The 23,813-nt window shown below is 43.2% G+C and overlaps 1 protein-coding gene across 1 annotated transcript in view; it reads left to right on the forward strand.

Annotated features, from left to right (window-relative positions):
- Nucleotides 1-23,813, forward strand: part of PPEF2 (protein phosphatase with EF-hand domain 2) — a 30,149-nt gene continuing 6,336 nt past the window's right edge. Inside the window, exons 1-11 of the mRNA XM_026717210.2 lie at nucleotides 1-124; nucleotides 1,330-1,387; nucleotides 2,611-2,780; nucleotides 5,147-5,261; nucleotides 7,209-7,255; nucleotides 10,880-11,046; nucleotides 14,350-14,386; nucleotides 14,482-14,631; nucleotides 17,700-17,933; nucleotides 20,565-20,750; nucleotides 23,320-23,465. Coding sequence (XP_026572995.2) covers nucleotides 56-124; nucleotides 1,330-1,387; nucleotides 2,611-2,780; nucleotides 5,147-5,261; nucleotides 7,209-7,255; nucleotides 10,880-11,046; nucleotides 14,350-14,386; nucleotides 14,482-14,631; nucleotides 17,700-17,933; nucleotides 20,565-20,750; nucleotides 23,320-23,465 — 1,379 coding nt within the window. The 5' untranslated portion in view covers nucleotides 1-55. The remainder of the gene's footprint in view (nucleotides 125-1,329; nucleotides 1,388-2,610; nucleotides 2,781-5,146; nucleotides 5,262-7,208; nucleotides 7,256-10,879; nucleotides 11,047-14,349; nucleotides 14,387-14,481; nucleotides 14,632-17,699; nucleotides 17,934-20,564; nucleotides 20,751-23,319; nucleotides 23,466-23,813) is intronic.

Consider the following 23,813-nt stretch of genomic DNA (forward strand, 5'->3'; position numbering starts at 1 on the left):
TCAATCAGCTGTTCTGATCCAGCGGTGGTATCGACGCTATGTCGCCCGGCTCGAAATGCGTCGGAGATGCACCTGGCGCATCTTCCAATCCATAGAATATGCCGGAGAACACGATCATATGAAGGTATGGTGGGAGACGGTGTGTGGGTGCCAAGCTTGAAGTTGAACTGGCTGTGGCCATTTTCTTTTCTGTGAGGGCTTTTGTTTCTATCGGGGTTTCTTTTCATATGGCTTCAGGTTGTCACCGCCTGGAGTTGAAGGAGGGAGGGTAGAGATAGTTGGGGTTTTGTAGCCAAAACAAAATAACTCTCTTATGAATCAGAGACATTCCAACAGCTGGCTGGCCAGAGGAGGAAGAGAGAAGTCATCAAGCAACCAGCCAGCATTCAGATTGGACAGAGTGATTTATTGTTTTGAGAAAACAGCAAACAGCTTACTTTTAATCTGGTGGAAAGCGCAGGAATCTTCAGAGTTGGCTTTCCACCAGTTTGTGCCAAGATGACATCTCCTAATAAAACTGTTCTTTGAGGCACCAACTGGCCTCGGAGTTCTGTAACAAAGTTGGAAGGGATCTTAGAGGTCTTCTAGTCCAACCTCCTACTCAGGTGGAAAACCCTACACCATTCTAGATGAATGGTTGTCTGATCTCTTCTTGTAAACCTCCAATGATGGAGCATTCACAAATTCTGGAGGGAAGTCGTTCCACTGATTAATTGTTCCAACTGTGAGGAAATTTCTCCTTAGTTCTGGCTTGCTTTTCTCCTTGAATTAATTTCCATCCAGTGCTATAGAATAAGAATAAGAATGGAATGGAATGGAATGGAATGGCATAGAATGGCATAGAATAGAATAGAATAGAATAGAATAGAAGAGAAGAGAAGAGAAGAGAAGAGAAGAGAAGAGAAGAGAAGAGAAGAGAAGAGAAGAGAACATGACAGAACAGAACAGGAATAGGAAAAGAATGGAATGGAATAAACAGAACAGAACAGAACGGAGCAGAGCGGAACAGAATGGAACGGAACAGAACAGAACAGAACCGAATAGAAGAGTCGGAAGGGATCTTGGAGGTCTTTTATTCTAGTTTTTTGTTCTGTTTTCAGATGCTTTGGAGAATAATAGCTTGACTCCCACTTCTTTGTGGCAGCCCCTCAAATATTGGAACGCTGCTATCATGTCACCCCTAATTCTTCTTTTCTTTAGACTAGACATACCAAGACATAAACTAGATATACTACACATAGTTGTGGTGAAGGAGGGTAGCCCAGGAGGAAAAAGAAAAAATGATTTTCCCCCTCTATGTTTTGACAATATTCTTTTGATCTTCTGCAGCTCAACCATTTCTTTGACTACCTCATAGAGAACGTCACACCCCAAAACACAAAAGACAGTAAGTGTATGTATCGGTTTAGGTATAGGACTACACAGGTTGTCTTCGATTTATGACAATACAGCTCCAAATTTTCATTGCTAAGGAATGCAGTGGTCTAGTTTTGTCTCATGATTTTACAACCTTTTTTGCCACAGTTGTTAAGTGAATCACAGCAGTTGTTAAGTGAATCTTTCGGTCATTATTTGAATCTGGCTTCCCCCTCCCCCATTGTTTTTGGTTATCAGAAGCCAGTTGGGAAGTGATCGTACGACCCCGGGACAGAGCAACTTTCATAAATACATGCCAATTTCCAAGCATCTGAATTTTGATCATGTGACCACAGAGATGTAGCAATGGTCATAAGGGTGAAAAGCATCTGTCAAGGCTCCAACATGCACCCCCATTCAAATCATAAATCTCTAGCCACATCTATCAGAGTAAAAAAGATTGGTTTATTAGGAATTAACATGTCGGCGTTTCCTGGTTGCAGCTGACTCTGATACATCATTCATTTCACCCTTGACCCCTGGTCTTCCCCCCACCCCCTGGATGTATATTCTCCAATGAGACCCATCCATAGCCAAGAGCCATGCTCTCCAGTAATAATCTTGCGTGCCAACAGCTTCGGCTGCCAAGGCGATTATTTGAAGCATTTAAGGAATGCACTGCTTTCCCCCAACTCCCTTTCTGCTGGCAATTAAAAAGACCAAAGGAGTATTTTTTTAGTTGACAGCAGCCATATATGCACGTTTTTTGTGCCATCACAACTTCAAATCATCACTAAGTAAAATGTTGTAAGTTGAGAACTACTTGTAAAGAACTCTTACTTTTGACTCTTAATTTAAGACTACAGAATCTATGTTTCGTCCCATTTTATCTTTCTTGCCACAGTTGCTAAGTGAATTTCTGCCATTGATAAGTTAGTAACCAGGTTGTTAAGTGAATGTGGCTTCCCCACTGACTTTGTTTGTCAGAAAGTTGCAAAAAGTGACCACACGACCTCGGGACTCAGCAACTGTCGTATATATGAATCCGTTGCCAAGCACCTAAATTTTGACCATGTCACATGTCACTTTTTTCAGTGCTGTCGTAACTTCGAACAGTCACTAAATGAACTGTTGTAAGTCGAGGACTACCTGTATAGTAGTGGCCACATTCTTCACTTTTCTGATGCCTGAAAGAAAGGATCATATGCATAATATCTGAAAATATATTTCAAATATTGCTCTACTTTTGCCAAGGGGAGTTCATTAACCGTATCCTGTCAGAGTCGGATACCACGAGGCAGGTCAAACTGGAAAAATCAATGGAGTCTACAGCGGTACCAGCCAGTTACAAAGGGCCTCGCCTTGGTTTCCCCCTGACGCCAGATGATGCAGTAAATGTCCTAGAAGCCTTCAGAAAAAATCAAGTAAGTAACTGAAGAACAACCGTCTCAATAGCAATAGCGCTTAGACATAAACCGCTTTATAATGCTTTACAGCCCTCTCTAGGCAGTTTACAGAGTCAGTCTACTGCCCCCAACAATCTGGGTCCTTGTTTTACCCACCTCAGAAGGCTGGAAGGTTGAGTCAACCTTGAGTCTGGTGGGATTCGAACTGCCAAATTGCAGGCAGTCAGCAGAAATAGCCTGCAGTGCTGCACTCTAAACACTGCACCACCACAACTCCTCAAGGGAATGTACCAGAGGTGGTATTCAGCAGGTTCTGACCACTTCTGGAGAACCAGTAGTGGAAATTTTGAGTAGTTTGCAGAACTGGCAAATACCACCTCTGAGTGGCCCCGCCAACCCCATCTATTCTCCACCTCCCATTGAGTCCCAGTTGATCGGCTGGGTTTTCCTTTGTTGCCCTGCACAGGAGAACGGAGCTGGAAAGTAGGTTAGTGAGGTGGGGTGGGAATGGAGATTTTATAGTATCCTTCCCCTGCCACGCCCACCAAGCTATGCCCACCAATCCATGCTCACCAAGCCAAGCCACACCCACCAATCCATGCCCACAGAACTGGTAGTAAAACAATTTGAATCCCACCACTGGAATGTATCAGAGATTCCTAAAAGAGGAGGCAACTATTTACAGTTGTCCTCTACTTACAATCCTTCTGTCAACTGTCCAGTTGGCGAATCCAGAAAAAGAAACTCCTGGGACATTATTTTACCAAGGGTATAAAACTTTACTGAATAAACCACATTGGCACAGAAGAAGCAAAATGTCATGTCCCTGGTGGAGGCTGACTCTGAGGGAGAGGGAGTGGAAGTGTGGCTCTGGAGGTTCTGGAGGAGGCTGGGGAAGGGCAGGACAGTCAGAGGAGGAGCCAGGCCCATCCCTCTCCATCCTAGGGCATGCAGGGCGGAGAGGATAAGGGAGAGATGTGGTCTACTTGGGAAAAGAGGGCCTTGATCCTCTTCATGGGCTGCAGCTGTGACAACTGAATAAGAATACAGACTTGCGTACGGGCGAACGCTGGAAACAAAGCATGGAAATATCTCTAGTTGATGGTTCCTCTCTGAGTTTGGCATCCTTCCCAATGTGTGTTATCTTGGACGTTCTCCAGCCCTTATCTTGCCTGGTTTGTGTTGCTTATTCCCTTCTTCTTGTAACTGTTTGTATGTGGGGGGTTTTTCCGCTTCTGTCAAGAATATTCAGAGCTTGGAAGCAAAGTGAAGGAATGAAAGGGGCTTCACCTGTTTTCTGTGACAGTATTTGTTTTGTATCCTACCCTGGGTCATCACACAAAACCAGCTCTGGATTTCCCGCCCCAAAGCAAGCATAATTCATTCTCCCTTTCCCTATATGGGCCGTCCACAGTCCCTTACATCCACCAATCACTACTGTTCATTTTGTTATGGGAACCAGCCGGCCACGCTGGGACATCTGTTCAGGGTGTCCTTGAGTGGGGAGCAGTATCTCCCAGGAACCAATGATGCTTGGATGCCATTTCCTTCACCCTTGAATTCACCACCTCCCTTTGTCAAGCGGTGAGCAGAGCAGAATATCGGCGAAAGTGCGAGCCAGTCTTGACGCCTTTGTTTAGTGATCCTTTGAGGTTGCAATGGCGCTGAAAAGGTGAGAGGATTCCCCGTGCTCATGTGATCAGAATTTGGAAGCTTGATCCTCAACATGTATTTATGATGGTTGTATAGCATTCTGGAGTTAATTCAGATTCACCTAATGACCGTTGTGGCTAGCTCGCAGCAGGTGCGGACGTCTGAGGAGAGCAAGGACTCAGATGAGGGGCCAGGACCATTAGGGATTGGACTGCTGCCTTCAGGGATTGTGGGGGCTGGCCTCATCTGAGTCCTCGCTCTCCTCAGCCGTCCGCACCTGCTGCCGGCTAACCACAACAAATGTCTGGTGTGAATGCTTTAAGAACAAAAATAAATCAAAATGACAATTAGGTAAAGAATAAGAAACTAGTGTATATAGGTACTTATATCTATATTCATATCTGTCTATATTTATTTATATATTAAGTTGAAATTGTATAATGAAAGAAACGTATGTATAGAAAGATGATAAGGAAGTGTAAAAGATGTCTTGATGTTGATATAATGATGTATAAAGTTTTATTTCATGTTTTTAAATTTTGAAAACTAAATAAAATTTAATAATAAAATTTTAAACAATGTGGCGAATCTCACTTAACACATGCCTTGCTTAGCAACACAAATGTTGGGCTCAGGTGTGGTTGTAATTCGAGGACTATTTGTAAATGAAGAGCAATGCTCAACTTCTCTCCAAATGCCTTTTCTAATTTTTTCCCCTTTATTCCCAGTAGCAGCTTCATCCTTACTATGTACTAAAACTCTTCCAAGAGGTGGAACAGCATCTCAGCCACCTGCCAAACATCAACAGAATTTCTACCTGCTACAGTGAGGAGATCACCGTGTGTGGTAAGTCTACCTTTTGTAAAATAGGTGGAGGTGGAGCCCTTGGCTAAGTTGCAAGAAAGAGAATAGCGGTCAGTCATGGGCCCAGCAAAGGAAACCTGGTCTCCATGGATGGGTAGCATATAAATTTAATAGATAGATTAGACAGATGTAGTTGGATGATTGAGAGAGATAGATAGATGGATGGATGGATGGATAGATAGATAATAAAAATAAAAATAAATATTTATAGATGATAGATAGATGAGAGAGAGAAAATAAATAATATAAATATAAATATTGATAGATAGATGATAGATCAATAAATAGAGATGCTGGTAGGTAGATAGGTAGATAGATAGACAGACAGACGGGCAGATAGAGATAGATAAATAGAGATAGATAGAGATAGAGAGATAGATAAATAGAGATAGAGATAGATATAAATAGAGGTAGACAGATAAAAAAGATAGACAAAGATAAAATAGAGATAGATAGATAGATAGACAGACATACAGACAAATAGAGATAAATAGAGATAGATAAATATAAATAGATAGATAGATATAGATGGACAAATAGATAAAATATAGATAGATAAATAGATATAGATAGATAGATGAGAGAGACTAAAAATCAAAATAAATATTTATCTATTGATGATAGATAGAAGAAGAGAGAATAAATAAAATATATATAATTATAAATATATAAATACATAAACATAAATATAAATATTTGTGTAAAGGTCTAAACGAGGGATATCCAACCTTGGCAACTTTAAGACTGGTGGACTTCAACTCACAGAATGGCTGGCTGAGGAATTCTGGGAGATGAAGTCCACCAGTCTTAAAGTTGCCAAGGTTGGGGATATCCCTGCTCTAAACCGTTGCAACATGCAGTGAAATTTTGCCTCTTAAATGAGGGATAGGAGGCATCAGTGCGACCATTACTCCAAACTTTAAAATTAGCAGGCACAGAGATTCAACAGTCCAGCCAAGATTGACTATGTACCACTACCTGCTATGATGGTAAATGGCGTACCAGAGGTTATACCTTCCAGGAGTTTATAGATAGTCCTCAACTTATGACTGCAATTGAACCTGTTGCTAAGTGAGACAGATGTGAACTGAGTTTTGTCCCATTTTACGACCTTTCTTGCCACAATTGTTAAGTGAATCCTTGCAGCTGTTGAGTTAGAAACCCAGTTGTTAAGTGAATCTGGCTTCCCCATTGACTTTGCTGGTGAGAAGTTTGCAAAAGGGGATCATATGACCCCAGGACATGGCAACCGTCATAAATATGAATCAGTTGCCAAGTGTCTGAATTTGGATCATGTGACCTTGGGGATGCTGCAATAGTCGTAAGGGTGAAAAACGGTCATAAGGGGTCATAAGGGTGAAAAACGGTCATAAGCCACATTTTTAGGTCGTTTTAACTTCGAACTGCCGCTAAATGAACTGCTGTAAGTCAAGGACTAAATGTAATTTAAGTCCTGACCTGTCCATGTTATCTTGGCAGCAATAAGGAAATATTATGGGATGTTGACTCAGTGGTGGGATGCGGTTGGTGTAACAACCGGTTCAGTGATTGCGTGCCTCGCTGTGCATGTGAACAGCTTTCCGAAAAAATGTACCTGCTATGTTACTACTGGGGAGTAACACAGCTGAGGAGCAGCAATCCGCTCTGCCGCGAATCAGCTGAGAGGATATAGGTAAGTTTAGCACAGGGGCGAGCATTGATTGTCGGAGCGAACCGGTTCCCCTGAACCGATGTGAACCGGGAGAATCCCACCGTTGTGTTCATTCTTTAGTCTTCTCTCGAGATCAGGAACGTCCTGTGTGATATTCTTCCTGCACTATGCAAGGAGCTGGATTAAATTGACTTTAAAGATGCTTTCCAATTTCCATATTCTAGGATTCTATCAAATTCTTTCACTGAGACAACACGTTCTCCCTTTCTTTTATTTAGGAGACTTACATGGGCAAATATTCGACTTGTTTCACATATTTTACAAGGTAAGCAGAGAGCTTGGATCACAATATGTCAAAAGCAATTGAAATAAACTAACCTTTATTTTTTAAAAAAATACCCTTAATTCTAATTTTCCATGCAAGAAAAGACATGGTAACTCTTCCTAGCCAGTGTATAAGAAAGTAATTACACATTTTGCTGGTTGTTAGATTTTGCTTCGGTGAAGCAATAAAACACACAACATTCCTTGGCATCAGTGAATCTGTTTTGGCCAATTTTTTTCTCTATGATCTATTCAGGCAAATGAAAAAGAATCAAAACGGCCATTTTTAAAAAATGTGGTTCTTCCACAGCATTTCACTTTGAAGTATGTTAGCTTCAACAGAGAGTTATTTTCTCTTATTTTTTTCTTTTCTTACACACCTACATTGGTTTGTGCATTTGCACGAGTGTTTCTCATCTGCACCCCATTTTTTTCACTGAACAAAAATTGTCCAGGATTTTAAGCCTTCCCTCTGTAGAAAGGGAAGAATGAAATATTTTGAGGAATATTTTAAAAGGCACAATATTATATTTCCCTAAATGAGAAGTGGAAAAACATGTTTTTTTAGAGGCAGGAAGCGGACTCAATTTCTCTCCCCACAGCAGATTTTTGTGTTCATTGAGATTCATTATCTACAAAACAAAAGACCTTCAGCTCCAAGGTGAAGGGATTAAGACGTGACCCTCAAGGACATAATAGGATTATCTAGCTGCAGAGCGCACTGCATTGCACAATCTCCTAAGGATATTGCATCACCCAGCAAACTTCAACCAAACTTATCTCAGACAAACATGACCCCACATGGCCCCATGGGAGTCTGACAACAGCTGATAGAATGCATGTTCTTGCACAGGAACAGGAAGCTCAAGTGCAAAGCCTAAGAGAAGGTATAAAAAATCCCTCACTCTCAACTCCATGTGGTCAGCTGCCCAGAACCCATGTGCTTTGTGGTTCTGCTTCATCATTAAACCATCTTTCCAATCAGCCTCCGTGTTTCCAGTGTCTTCCTCCCAGCTTGGAACTGAACCAGATGGAGATTTCTCTCAACACCTTGTCATAAAAAAATATCAATAGGAAACAGACAAAAATTCTTACTTTAAGATCAGAGGTTTATTGTTTCTAATAATTTGGAACATAAGAAATGAATAGATATAGTAGCAGCAATACACTTACATTAATAAGCCATTGCAATGGGGTCCAATGACATACAGCAGGTTCTGCAAGGACTGCCATAAATCAAAGGGCCCCGAGCTGATCCTAGCCTTCAATCCTATCCTTTATACTTTTCTTCTAACCACATACACGCTTCACAGCTTCACTGTCACTTTCCTTAAACACCTGTGTACATTCCTCTCAGTTCCTCATTTCCAACCGTTTCATTCTTCCTGTTTTAAACTTAACCGTCCAAGTGTGTATTTTGCAAAAATATGTTTTCATGGTTAGCAATGGCTCAGCAGGACTACAAATAGTTCTGGTATATTTTGAAACCATCCTAGTTGTTTCACATCTCTTTCTTCTGGGGCCAGCTATCACCCATAGGAGTTATTGAATCTAATAGATCCACAAGCTATATCCTTGATTCTCACAACCTCTATGAGCTCATCCTAATATCCCATACACTAGTCACCATTTGTAATGGAATGCGTGGATAATCTTAAGGGAAAAGGAGAGACTGCCTAACATATCGTCAGATAAGAGAGAAGGGAGCCCTCAGTCACTTAAGGGCCAGAGGAAGAAATTTAAGAAGGACCTCTACTAATGAATCTAACAGTTAAAAAGTGATGGGAAGGAAGTTTGTATTTCGAGACCTGCAAGATTCTGTTAATGTAGCCTTTCAATAAAGTAAATTTATTCGATCTTTATTTGATCTTTATTTGTTCCTGTCTGATTTACCAGAAAAGGCCAACATCAAATCTTGCAAGTCTGAAAGTACAGGTAGACCTTGACTTACAACCACAATTGAGCCCAACATTTATGCTGCTAAGGGAGACCCTTGTTAGTGAGCTTTGCCCTGTTTTATAACCTTTCTTGCCACAGCTGCTAAGTGAATCATTGCAACTGTCAAGTCAGTAACACGGTTGTTAAGTGAATCTGGATTCCCCCATTTGACTTTGCTTGTCAGAAGGTCGCAAAAGCAGATCACGTGACCCCAGGACACTGCAACCATCCTAAATATGTGTCCGTTGGCAAGCGTCCGAATTTTGATCACATGACCATGGAGGATGCTGCAATGGTTGTGAGTTTGAAAAAAAAAGGCCACAGGTCACTTTTTTTCAGTGCCGCTGTAAATTAGAATGGTCACTAAATGAACTGTTGTAAGTTGAGGACTCCCTGTACAAAAGTACTGTCCGCCAGTGTTGATTGGCTCGCTCGGTCGATGTTGGCGGAGTGAAGGACACTGCTGCCAATACGGACAGGAGAAGCCACGAGTACAGGGCAGGGGTGGGATTCAAATTTTTTAACAGCTGGTTCTGTGGGTGTGGCTAGGTGGGCCTGGCTAAGTGGGTGTGGCCATGTGACTGGGTGGGTGTGGCTTTGGGGGGCACTTCTGGACCTCGGGGAAACCTCCTGGGGGCGTGTTTTTGCTCCCGGAAAGCTTCCCTGGGGCCCAAGAAGGCAAAAAATGGAGTGGGGTGAAGCAGTAAAACAGTGAGAGGAATCCTGGCACAGCTGATTATAGGAACAGCTGATCATCGGGAGGGGGGAAAAAGAAATGCCTTAAGGAGTGACTGGAAGGGGGAAAATGCAGTCAGCGATGTCGGGCATGTGTGTGATGTTGCACATGTGTGATAAGGACTAACTGGGCAGGGGGTGAAGGGATGGGCAAAGAGGGGTGGGAACAGCCAGGGGTATGATTTGCACAGAATCATAACAACTTGTTCTAGAATCCCACCCCGGTACAGGGGTGTCAAACACAAGGCCTGCGGGCTGCGTCCGGCACAAAATATGGTCAGATCCCCATCCTGGAAAATGTAAGGGGCTGGTCCACATGGCTTCGGCCCGTCTATCCAATGAGAAGAAGAAACATGCCAAAAATTTGGGAGGTGGCATCAAGCTGGCTACACCCACCCAGTCAGCCATGCCCACCTGGCCCCTCCGAGGTCAACCATGGCCCTTATGCAGTCCTCAGTGAAATTGAGTTTGACACAATTGAGAATACACTGTAGTGTATTCAAATATAGACTTCTAATACTTCACTCCTATTGGTTAGTTAACACAGCATAATGATTGGTTAAGAACAACCGATTGGCCGCAATAAGTGGCAGGAAGTTTAAACACATGCCATTGGTTGTGAGCCGCGAGCAGCTGCTATAAAAAGGGCTGCCGCAGCTCGACTTCAGTTGAAGTTACTGGTTGCTAATAAAGAGCTGATTTCAACTCCGGTATTCGAGTCTGCTTTGTCCTGGCGATAGAACAGACAACCTGCATTAGTACATAAACAGGGAGGAAATCCCACTCTCTTCTGGCACTGATGATGATACCTAGTTAGATCATGAAACGTCTGCAAGTAAATAGGCTCAGAGATCACCAAGGGCCCCACCAATTGAGGCTCACTTGGGGACTTGTCTCCTCATCTTGCCGTCCTACTGAAGTTTAATTTTAGGGATCTATTTCTTCCTTACAGAACGGACTTCCTTCTCCGCAGAAGTTGTATGTCTTCAATGGGGACTTTGTTGACCGAGGCACGCATTCCATTGAGATCCTGATCATTATCTTCATTTTCCTCTTGATTTACCCCAAAGAGGTCCACCTGAATCGAGGAAACCACGAGGACTACATGATCAATTTCCGGTATGGAATCCAAAACATTTGTAGAAGCATAGAGGTGCACAGCTCTCTATTTTTATTTTATTTAGCTTTGTAAGTCACCCAGAGGTACTGCGAGTGAATATATATATATATATATATATATATATATATATATATATGTGTGTGTGTGTGTGTGTGTGTGTGTGTGTGATGTATGTATGTATGTATGTATGTATGTATGTATGTATATATTTGTTTTCTGAGGTTCTCGCGGGTATTTGTATGTGGATCTTTGGTTGTTCGGGTTTTCTCCCGCGTAAGATTCAAAGTATCTAGGCAACGTTTCGATGAAGTCTCATTCATCATCTTCAGGCTTCTGTCTCCAGCTCTGTGCTTCTCATCCTAAGAAACCCCAAAGACAAAATCGAATTAGAAAATCAAGGAGTATACGAAATCCCCTGCACTGCCTGCCCTACCACATACATTGGACAAACTAACAGAAGAATAAGTGCACGCATTGAAGAACATAAGAACTCAATCAAAAAGAAGAAACGACCTCTTCCCTGGTCCAACACCTCAAAGCCACAGGACATGAAATTGATTTTAAAAATACCAGAACTATCGCCAAAACCGAACACTTCAACAGCAGAATAATCAGAGAAGCCATAGAGATAGAAAAACGCCCACACAGCATGAACAAACAAGATGACACCTCCCGCCTTCCAGCCATTTGGAAACCCGCCCTCATGAACAGGCAGTACCTAACATGAAGAATGACACCAGACCCACACCCATGAGAGCCACACAAGATGCCACCACCACACTTCCATGTAGAAAACAGACTCACACCCACTCAGAAGATGAGACACGACCATGGACCAGAAGCTGCACTGCAGCTGCATCACTACCCACTTCAAACCCCTCCGAGCCATACATGAAGCAAACCGACACCCACTATGAAGATGCAGCACGACCACGAACTCAAAGCCAAACAGCAAGATCACAGCTCACCAACTCAAATCCCCAGCAACTAAGACTAACCTGAGCACAACCAAGCCCCCACCTGAACAGAACACGCCTCCAACCAATCAGAACACGGCTAACCCCCAACCAATCAGAACACAGCCAAACCCCCTACCAATGAGAACACACCCCACCCAATCAGAACACAGCCAAGCCCCCACCCAATCAAGTCCCACCCCCACTAGCAGTTAAAAGGAAGAAGCAGCTGCAATCTCACATCACTCTGAGAAGCACAGAGCCGGAGACAGAAGCCTGAAGATGATGAATGAGACTTCATCGAAATGTTGCCTAGATACTTGAATCTTACGCGGGAGAAACCAACAACCAAAGATTGATTATATATATATATATATATATATATATATATATATATATATATATTCATAAACTTTGAACAGTCATTAAACAAACTGTTATAAGTTGAGGACTACCTGTAAAAGCTATAGGAAATAACCTGGATGAACTGTTAACAAGCTAAGTGGTAACAGATAACAGATAATCAGAGTTGGAAGGGACCTTGTAGGTCATCTAGTCCAACCCCCTGCCCAAGCGGGAGACCCTTCACCATTTCTGACAAATGGCAGTCCAATCTCTTGAAAGTCTCAACTGATGGCACTCCCACAACTTCCGAGGGCAACTTCTGTTCCATTGGTTGATTGTTCTCACTGTCAGAAAGTTTCTCATTTCCAGGTTAAACCTCTCCTTGTTCAGTTTCCATCCATTATTCCTTGTCTAGCCTACATGCGCTTTAGAAAATAGCTTGACCCTTTCCTCCTCCCTGTGGCAGCCCCTCAAATATTGGAAGATCGCTATCATGTCTCCCCTGGTCCTTCTCTTTACTAGACTAGCCAAGCCCAGTTCCTGCAACCTTTCATTGTATGTTTTAGCCTCCAGTCTCCTAATCATCCTGGTTGTTCTTCTCTGTACTTTTTCTAGAGTCTCAACATCTTTTTTATAGTGTGGTGAACAAAACTGGAGGCAGTACTCTAGGTGTGGTCTTGCTAAGGCTTTATGGAATGGTATTAGTACTTCCCTTGATCTTGATTGTGTCCCTGTTAATACAACTTAGGATTGCATTAGCTTTCTTGGCAGCTGCTGTACATGGCTGGCTCATATTTAGCTGGTTGTCCACTAAGACTCCAAGATCCCTCTCACAGTTACTGCTATTGAGCCTGGTTTCACCCAGTCTATATGTGTACTTTTGGTTTTTCTTGCCTAAGTGTAGGACTTTACTTTTCTCTACATTGAATTCCATTTTGTTAGATACAGCCCAGTGTTCTAGTCTGTCAAGATGCATCTGGATCTTGAGCCTATCATCTTGGATGTTAGCTATTCCTGCCAGCTTAGTATCATCTGCAGATTTGGTAGGTTCCCCTTCTATTCCCTCATCTAAGTCGTTAATGAAGATATTGAAGAGTACTGGGCCTAAGACAGAACCCCACTGCTTACTTCCCTCCATGTAGACTTAGACCAATTAAGGACTACTTGTTGAGTATGGTTTGCCAGCCAGTTTCAAGTCCATCTAGTGGTGGTGCTATCTATTCCACTTTTTTCTAGCTTACTAAGAAGTAGGTTGTGGTCTACTTTGTCGAATACCTTGCTGAAATCTAAATATATTATGTCTACAGTATTTTGCTGGTCTACTAATTTAGTCACTGTGTCTACTAATTTAGTCACTGTGTCCTTAGCCCTGGTTCTTGAGTCCTGGCCAAGAAAGTTACTGTGAAAGTGTTGGAATATATGTTAGAATGTATTTTGTATTGCAACAACTACATAATTATTCAGCCAGTAGATGGCAGTGTTTCGTGTGCATCTATGGTTATCATCCATGGTTTCTTTATTTTCTGAGGAAAGTTTCTGGTTTCCTGTTACAATAGCACAGTTGAGCAGTAAAACACATGGTGACTGTCCTCTTTATTTGCTCTATGTGGTGTGTTACAACTTTTCTTGTCACGGTGTCCAGTGAATCACTTCAGTGTGTAAGATAGTAACCCCCGTTGCTAAGTGAACCTGGCTTTCCCATTGACTTTGCTTGTCAGGAGGTCACAAAAGGGGATCAAATGACCAAAGGACACAGCAAAGGTCATAAATATGAGTCAGTTGTCAAGCATCTGAATTTTGGTCACGTGATCATGGGGATGTTACAAAGGTTGTAACTATGAAAAATGGTTATGAGTCATATTTTTCAAAAATTTGAACCATCACTAAATGAACCATTGTAAGGTGAGGACTACCTGTGCCACTTTTAATATTGTCTTTGTTGTTGTTTTGCTCTCCTTCCGAGGCATCTATTTAAAACCTTCCCTTCTCTTCTGCCTCTAGCTACGGGTTCACCAAAGAAGTCACACGGAAATATAAGGTACCCCAGTTTGCCTACCTGTTGCATCTTCTGTGTTGTCGGGTGACCCCGGACTGTCCGTCGCAGTTTTTGCACTCTGCTCCTATTCCTTCTAGGATCATGCCCACAGACTCCTGGCGGTGATCAAGAACATTTTTAGCAGCATCCCCTTGGCAACTGTGATTGACAGGAAGGTCCTGATTGTACATGGAGGCATATCTGATAAGACCGATTTGGAACGGCTAGCCAAAGTTGAGAGGTGTAAGGTATGGCATTAGAAGAGAACTTGCTTTTGTTTGTGGCAGAGCAGAACTTGGTCCTCAACACCAATAAGACCAAGGAGCTTACAGTGGACTATAGAAGGAACAGATCACACATCCAGCCCTTGCTTATCAATGGAGACCGAGTAGAGCAAGTGGCCAGTTTTAAGTTGTAAGTTTCCCTAAAAGAGGACCTGACCTGGGGTGCTCACCTTGCAGCCCTGGTCAAAAGGGCCCAGCAGAGATTATACTACCTGAGACTTCTCAGGAAACAACAACTGGATGAAAAACTGCTGGTGACCTTCTACCGCTGCACCATAGAGAGTATCTTAACTTACTGCACCTGTGGATGGTTTGCCAATAGCACAGTGGCAGATAGGACAGCGCTCCAGAGGGTTAATGTCATTGTCCAGAGTATCATTGGTTGCCCTCTTCCCCTCTTTGGAAGAGCTTTATAGCTCCCGCTGCCTTAAGAAAGTTCAAAACATTCTCAAAGATCCATCTCATCCTGGGAACCCTTTTTTTTTAACTACTACCATCTAGCAGACAGTACAGGATAATTGTTCTGACCCAACCCGGTTACCAGCAAGAAAATCTCAAACAAATGCAGCAACTCAAACCTTCACAGCTTTAATCTACAAACAAGCTTCTTTGTAGATAAAAGATGGCTTGCAGCCAATTAGTCCAACCAGAAAAGCCTTGACAGAATTCTTCAGATAAGGCAGAGTCTCCATACACAATGCTGAGTCCTTAGAACATTTTTGCTTTCTGCAAAAGCAAAAACCTTTTGAAACCAGGCTTATATTCCCTGGAGGGAGGGGCCATTAAGTTGCATCCTTACTCCTGAGTCGCCTGTGCTGCTCCAGCTGTTCTCTTCTATGAATCATCCTGCGCTCACGTGCACTTGGCACAGGCTCCTCGGGAACCTCCTCATTACTGCTGCCAGCCCCCCCAATCCCTGAAGGCAGCAGTCCACACCCTGATGGTCCTGGCCCCTCATCAGAGTCATCGCTCTCCTCAGCCATCTGCACCTGCTGCCTGCTAACCACAACAATAATAAAAAGGACAAATACGCTGAAAAACAGCTTCTATCCCAGGTCAGTGGCTGTGTTGAATTCTGCTGTATAGTGCAGCGTTGGTGCTGTGTTGGGGGTTTTCGGTTCAATGTGTGGAGCGTGAAGGATGTGTGTTTGTGTTTATTTTCATGGTCATGATATGCACTGAAGATGGAGAGAGAGAGAGAGAGAGAGAGAGATAGTCCCGTTTTAAGGCCTTTCTTGCCCAAGTTCTTATGTGAATCACTGCAGTTCTTAAGTTAGTAACAGGGTTGTTAAGTAAATCTGGCTTCCTCATTGACTTTGCTCGTCAGAAGGTCGCAAAAAGGGATCCCATGACCCCGGGACACTGCAATTGTCATAAATATGAATCCATTGCAAAGTGTTCGGATTTTGATCACGTGACCATGGAGATGTTGCAGTGTGAAAAACAACCGTAAATCACTTTTTTCAGCGCTGTTGTAACTTTGAATGGTCACTCCACAAATGGTTGTAAGTGGAGGACTACCTGTGTCCTCTCCCACCCCTCCAATATAGTTCATGATAATTTATTCAAAAAACAAGAGAAAATACAGTTGAATGTTGTCAAGCAACAGATCAGACGAAGAGATATATTAGTATGGTTGTACTAGTTACGGTGTAGAGCTGTGATGGTGAATCTATGGCACGTGTTCTACAAGTGGCACATGAGCCGCAGGCAAACTTACCTCACTGCACATGTGCATGCCTCACAGCTCTTTTTTTTTTTTTTGGTTTGAGGCCTTTTTCGGCCTCCCAGATGCTTGGAAAAAGCCTCTGCAAGGCTTCTCAGGCTGAATTATAGGCCCATTTCATCACTTCCTGTAATACTGGAAGTAACGAAACGGGCCTATAATTCGTCCTGAAAGGACCTGCAGAGGCTTTTTCCAAGCCTCTGGGAGGCCAAAAAAGGCCTCAAACCAGTTGAAAAATCAGCTGTGAGGCGCAGTGGCAGTAAGGGGATGGTGTGGGGGGAGAATTGCGCATGCATGCGCAGAGGGCACAGGGTCGCACATTGCATTCTGGGTGTTGGCACGCGAGTGTGGGCATGCTGGCACGCTCGCAATTTTTGGCACAGGAGCCCAAAAACGTTACACAAAGAAAATAAATACTTGAATTCCTTTCCAGAAAATTATATATTTTAGATTTGATATGCTTTAAAAGGACATTGAAGTATTATTTAGAATTCACAAAAGAACCACTTCTTTTAAATTTGCTAAGCAAAATGCAATTTCATAGTTTTACTACGGAAGATTTCTATGGAGAATGCTGATCTTGTATTCAATTTACAAAACATTGGTAAACATTTGTCAGCAGCTAGAAATTTTTCATGTGTCCTTTTTGTGTTGTAGTGATTGGAACTGAACACAAGATTGAAAAGAGACACTCCAAGATGACTCACTTTGTTCTTTCCAATTCCATAACTGCAGTTGTGGGATTCAAATTTTTAACAACTGGTTCTGTGGGCGTGACTTAGTTGGTGGGCGTGGCTTGGTGGTCATGTGACTGGCTGGGCGAGGTCAACTCAACATCACTCACATCGAGGCACGCATCTCCTTGCCTGGCCTCTCATGACTGTGGGGATGCTGCAACAGTCATAAGTGTGAAAAATGGTCATAAGTCACTTTTTTCAGTGCCATTGTAACTTTGAATGGTCACTCCACACAAGCAAAGTACCAGCAAAGGAGGGGGAAAAAAACTCCAGAGAAGTTCCAGAGACAGGAAGTCTAGTCCTGCCAAGAATGTAATCAGGGTTAACAGAGAGGCAGTTTCTATAAGCAACACCAGAATGTTTCCTTCCTGCCTTCCTTACAGGATTAGGCCAGTAATTTCTTCTAACAACCGGTTGTCCAAACTGCTTAGAATGTTAACAACCGATTCAAGTGAATAGGTGCGAACCTGTAGAATCCCACCCCTGCATAACTGGATTGAGAATCTGGTTCTAGAAAAGATCTGATTCTAAGTCACATATATCCTTTTCGTGTCTCTTTCTCAACTTAGATTTTCTCGGTGCTAGTACCAAAGCAAAGAAAAACTTTGGACTATACTGCCTCTGAAGGTGGCCCACTGATCCGGAGTGGTTCCACAATCAATGTCGCCCAAGGAGGACAACAGACAAATTCAAAATCCGCCGTCAAGTCATCTGGAACCCAGAAAAACTTAGGACCCAGTCCATCTCTGGAATCGGAAGACTCAAATGATTCTGCAAGCTATGAGGATGATGACATTGAACAGGTAAGCATTTGGAGAACCGCCAAAATTACAGCAAGCGGAAAAGTAGAAATGAAAGAGAGGAGGTATTCAACCAGTTCTGACCAGTTCTGGAGAACCGTTAGAGCTGGAGCTGGAAAGCAGGTTAGTGAGATGGGGAGAGAATGGAGATTTTGCAGTATCCCTTCCCTGCCACAGCCACGCCCACCAAGCCATGCCCACCAAGCCACAACCATAAAACCAGTAGTAAAAATTTTTGAATCCCACCACTGAAGGTTACTGTAAAATCTCCATTCCCGCCCACCCCACTAACCTGCTTTGCAGCTCCGTTCTCCTGTGCAGGGCCACCAAAGAAGACCCAGCCAATCAGCTGGGACTCAATGGGAGGCAGAGAATAGATGGGGTTAGTGGGGCCAGTCAGAGGTGGGATTGGCTGGTTCTCTGAACTACTCAAAATTTCCGCTCCCGGTTCTCCAGAACTGGTCAGAACCTGCTCAATACCACCTCTGGCCTTTGTCTTGCTTTAAGTTTGAACCTTCTCAAGTTAGAAGTCCTCAAAGCTGAAATTCTGCTTGTCCCTTTCTGGAATTATCCCATGTTGAATTGTCAGTTGGCAACTTGAGTGCAGCGAGTCAGCCAGGGAGAGACGCCTGGGGCGAGTTTTCCCAGTCTGATGCTAGACTCCCAAATTAGTGTATCATGGTTTCTTTCCCATGTTCCTGGCTCCAGGTGAACTGAATTCTGAACAAGGGAACCTTTCCAGAGTCTCAAATGTCTGGATAAAGAAGTTGAAAATAATAATAATGTTGAGGTAATTCCCCGTTAGGAGAATGAGCTCACACAGGGAGACGTAGTGAGAGTGGTGAAGAATAACATACAACCAACACACAAATACACTGTATAGTAAAACGTAGGTTTTTATTTCCAGTAAAACGGTTAAGCAAAGTTCAACAAACAGTCAAAGTCATTCACAGTTAAAGCAGTCAGTTTTCAGTCCAGGGATAATCCAATTCAAAGTCCAGTATCAAAAACAGTTCAGTAATAGACTCAAATCAAATCCAAGAATAACAATGATCAGTAACAGTCAATTGGGAAATGCAGGAACGGCAACAACAGAACAAAACAACCCAGGTTTCTGGCTCCATCTTATGGCTGCTTGAGGAACCACACCCAATTACAATTTTAGCATTCCCTTAAAGAGACAGTATTAAAATATCTATCCTGGTTTATATATTTTCCAACCCAACTGTTTGGTGACTTACATTCCTAACAAATAATAATAGAACTTTGACATTATGTAATCAGATGGCGGCAAGAATATTCTGTGCACAAAAATGGAAAGGTACTTTGATTCACTCAATGGACGAATGGCTGCCTAAACTTGATGTAATTAGAAGAGAAGGCAAAACTGATGGCTTTGTTTAAAGAAAAGAATGCAATTAACTTTGTTTCTGCTTGGAATCGCTTTTGGATGCTGTGCTCGAGGTAGATCAAAATGAAACTTTAATTTTGAGTTTTGCTGATTTGATAGGATTGTTGTTAGGATGTACTGTGTTTCTCACAAAATAAGGCCGGGCCTTATTTTATTTTTTTTGACTCCCCCAAAAACCGCTAGTCCGTCTTTTGGGGGTGACTTAATTTCCTCCCCACCTAGAGCGGCCCATGTGCACGTACCTCTCCACGAGGCTGTTTCTATCAGCTGACAAAAGCTCCCCAAAGGCAGAGTCCCCAGCCACTTTGGGGCAAGGCGTGGCTGCCCGTGTCCCCTCGCCATTAGGCACTGTCTTTCGGGCGATGGAAGCTCCCCAAGGGCAGTCACCAGCCACTTCGATCAGCCGGTAGAAGCGGTCTCGCGGTGAGGGGAGTGTGTGTGTGTGTGTGTGTGCGCTTGCCCCGAGGCCGCTTCTACTGGCCGATCGAAGTGGCTGGTGACTGCCCTTGGGCAGCTTCCATCACCCAAAAGACACTGCCTAATGGTGAGGGGACACGGGCAGCCACGCCTCGGCCCGAAGCGGCTGGGGACTCTGCCTTCAGGGAGCTTCTATCGGCTGATGTTCTGTTGGTAGTAGATCGGGGTATTCTAGCCTAGGCTACCTGCAGGGCACTCCTAAAGGTAAGTTTTCTCCCCATCCCCCCCCTGCCCTTCCCCCCCATTTCTCTTTTCCTCGTGTAGTTCTAACGAACGATGTGAGAAATGGCGGGGAAATGCATGGTTTAAATAGGCTTAAATTTGGGGGCTGGGGCTTAATTTCACCTCATGCCTAGAAATCATGCTGGGCCTTACTATTGGTGGAGGCCATATTGGCGGAGAAACACAGTATTATTACACAGAAGTAAAAAAGTTGAGGTTGTGTGTAATTACCTGGTTCTACTGTGTCAAAAGGAGTTGGAAGTCAATGCTTTTTTCTTTCTTTCCCCTCTTTAGTCTAGTTTTTTTTTCTTTTTTCCCTTTCTTTCCCCTATTTTTCCATTATTTTTATTTTTTTTTCTTTGTAGTTTTGTATTTCATCTGTTGATAAACTAATACAAATTCAAAACTCCCAGAATTTCAAATGTTGACGCTATGCCTTGCCGACATTTGTTTTGAATGTGGACTTACCTACCTGACTCGTGCACAAGATATTAAAAATAAAGCAACTGTGGCTTTGCTTGTAGGTTACAGATATTTTATGGAGTGACCCCGATCCTAAACCTGGATGCACAGAAAATGAAGAAAGGGGCGGAGGCTGTTACTTCGGACCAGACGTGACAGATACGTTTTTGCAGAAGCATCGCCTGCAGTTCATCATCCGCTCTCATGAATGCAAGCCAGAGGGCTATGAAGTTGATCACAATCGGAAGGTAGGCTCAGCCTCTAGGATGCTGCTGGAGAGATGCAGGCTATCCACAAAGGCTTCTGGAATGCAAAAGCGCACGGGGAATAGAATCATAGAATCACAAATCAAACAATCATAGAATCACAAAATCATAGAATCACAGAATCACAAAATGAAAGAATCACAGAATCACAAAATGAAAGAATCACAGAATCAAACAGTCAACAGAATCACAAAATCAAACAATCAATCACAGAATCATAGAATCACAAAATCATAGAATCACCAAATGAAAGAATCACAGAATCACCAAATCATAGAATCACCAAATCAAACATAGAATCACGGAATCATAGAATCACAGAATCATAGAATCACAAAATCAAACCATCATAGAATTACAAAATGAAAGAATCAAACAATCACAGAATCACAATATCACAGAGTCATCACTAAATCATAAACTCATAGAATCATAGAAAGGGAGCTTGGAGATCTTCTAGTCCAACACTCTGGCCAAGGAAGGACTCCTTATACCATCCTGGACAAATGGTTGTCTAATCTTTTATTGAAAACCTCCAGAGATGGAGCACACCCACAATCCCAGGAGGCAAGCTATTCCATTGATTAATTCGTCTTACTGCCAGAAAAACCCTCCTTATTTCTAGGTTGGATCAGCCTCTAACAAGCTTCCACCCACTGCTTCTTGTTCTGCCCTTGGGTGCAAAGGAGAGTAAATTGAAGCTCTATCCCCTTGAAGTATTGGAAGATAGTTATCATGTCTCTCCTAAACCTTCCTTTGCTTGGCCTAAACATAACTAGACCCCTCAGCCTTTCCATCCTATGATTTTTGCATCCGGATGCTTGTCATCTTTGATAGTAATAGCACTCTTAGACTTATATACCCCTTTACAGTGCTTCACAGCCCCCCTCTAAGCAGTTTACAGAGTCAGCATATTGCCCCTAACAATCTGGGCCTTCGTTTTACCCACCTCGGAAGGACGGAAGGCTGAGTCAACCTTGAGCTTGGTGAGATTCGAATTGCCAAATTGCAGGCAGTCGGCAGAAGTAGCCTGCAGGACTGCATTCTAACCACTGAGCCACCACGGCTCGTGCAGTGATTCTCTTCTCTGTCAGGCAGGGCTGCCATTATGCTACGCTGCATCTGGCTTGCTGTTGGCAACCTGCCATTGAAGGGGAGGGAAAGGGTATGCATGCAAGGGCGGTTTGCCAAGGGATACAATGAGGAAATGGACTCAGGCCTTTGTCCTATAAGGAAGTGGTATCAAGGCCAGGCAAAGGAATGCCAGCTGTAGACTGGGACTGTTTCCCAAAACAATTTGTTAGGCCTAATTGGACACTTCTTGAAAACTGAGGTGAGGCTGGGTGGAAGGAGACGGGGCGAAGTTAACCAAATACTGCTTTGCTGCTTCTGTAAGTGCTTGGCTTTAGATAACCTATACTTTTTGGCTGATTATGGGCCTTAGAGTTTTCCTTTTCTGACTGACCAAGTTGGGACAGCTGACACATTTCTTTCTAGGACCTCAGCATCTGTTTCATACATATCAACTCTCTAAGAAACCAGTTGTAAGTCAACAAGGACCTATAGAAATAAATAATATTTTTTTAAATTTTTTAATAAGGGACGTGGTGGCTCAGTGGCTAAGACGCTGAGCTGGTCGATCAGAAAGGTTGGCAGTTCGACAGTTCAAATCCCTAGTGCCGCATAATGGAGTGAGTTTCTGTTACTTGTCCCAGCTTCTGCCAACCTAGCAGTTCGAAAGCACGTAAAAAAATGCAAGTAGAAAAACAGGGACCACTTTGGTGGGAAGGGAACAGCATTCCATGCGTCTTCAGCATTTAGTTCAGGGGTGTCCAACCTTGGCAACTTTAAGACTTGTGGACTTCAACTCCCAGAATTCCTCAGCCAGCTTTGCTGGCTGGAGAATTCTGGGAGTTGAAGTCCACAAGTCTTAAAGTTGCCAAGGTTGGACACCCCTGATTTAGTTATACCGGCCACATGACCAGGGAGACATCTTTGGGCAGTGCTGGCTCTTTGGCTTTGTAACAGAGATGAGCATCGCCCCCTAGAGCCTGAAACTACTAGCACATATGTGCAAGGGGAACCTTTACTTTTACCACATAGAAATAAAAACATGGGTTGAATCGACAGCATGGAGATCAGTAAAGCTCCATAGGCCATCCCGTTTCTTCTGCTAGTAACTCACTAGCAGACACCATGAGATCCAACTACTGTAGTCAATCGGTGAGTTTCTTGCCAGAGTTTCTTGTTATATCCCAAGGGGCACGGGATCACTGTTAACTTCCCACCAAAATGGTACCTATTTATCTACTCACATTTGCATGCTTTCGAACTGCTAGGTGGACAGGAGCTGAGGGTGATGAATGGGAGCTCCCCCTGTGGCATCTCGAATCCTGGCTGCCAGCTTTCCAGCTGACAAGCTCAGCGTCTTTAACCACTGAGCTTCGCGCTCCCACAAACGTGCATTAAAACAAAGATTAACATGTGGATTTTGGAGACTTTAACATGTGTTCTGCTCTAAATCTGTTGTGCTCGGTTTTGTCTTACCTAGGTCATCACTATATTTTCGGCTTCAAACTATTATGCACCAGGCAGCAACCGGGGCGCCTACATCAAACTGGGACCTGACCTCATCCCTCATTTTGTCCAGTTTCAAGCCACCAAAGGAGTCTCCCGCCAACTAAGCATAACCCAAAGGTCAGCCAGTTGTTGTAGCCCAACCACTATTGAAAAGATTACAAACCAGCAAGGCATATGTTGGTCTTGAAATGTAGTACAGAGCAAACAAAACTTCAATGCGGGCGGATTCCTCAACGAAAAGTTTTATTGGATATATCATATTGGCACAGACTGGTGAAAACCGACTCTAAAGGTTCCCGCCACTTTCACCTAATTAAAAGTAAATGTTTTCCCTCAAACAATTAGTCACATGGTCCAATCATGACGCTGTCTGGTTGCCTGGTGACATCACTCCTCCCTCCTCAGGCCAAGTGTGAGAATGTCCTTGGTTCCCAAGAGAAAGTATTTGGTGGCCTAGAGATGGAG

Source organism: Pseudonaja textilis, chromosome 6, assembly GCF_049901715.1.
Source record: "Pseudonaja textilis isolate UNSWEBS1 chromosome 6, rPseTex1.2, whole genome shotgun sequence".
In the NCBI taxonomy this organism is placed as follows: domain Eukaryota; kingdom Metazoa; phylum Chordata; class Lepidosauria; order Squamata; family Elapidae; genus Pseudonaja; species Pseudonaja textilis.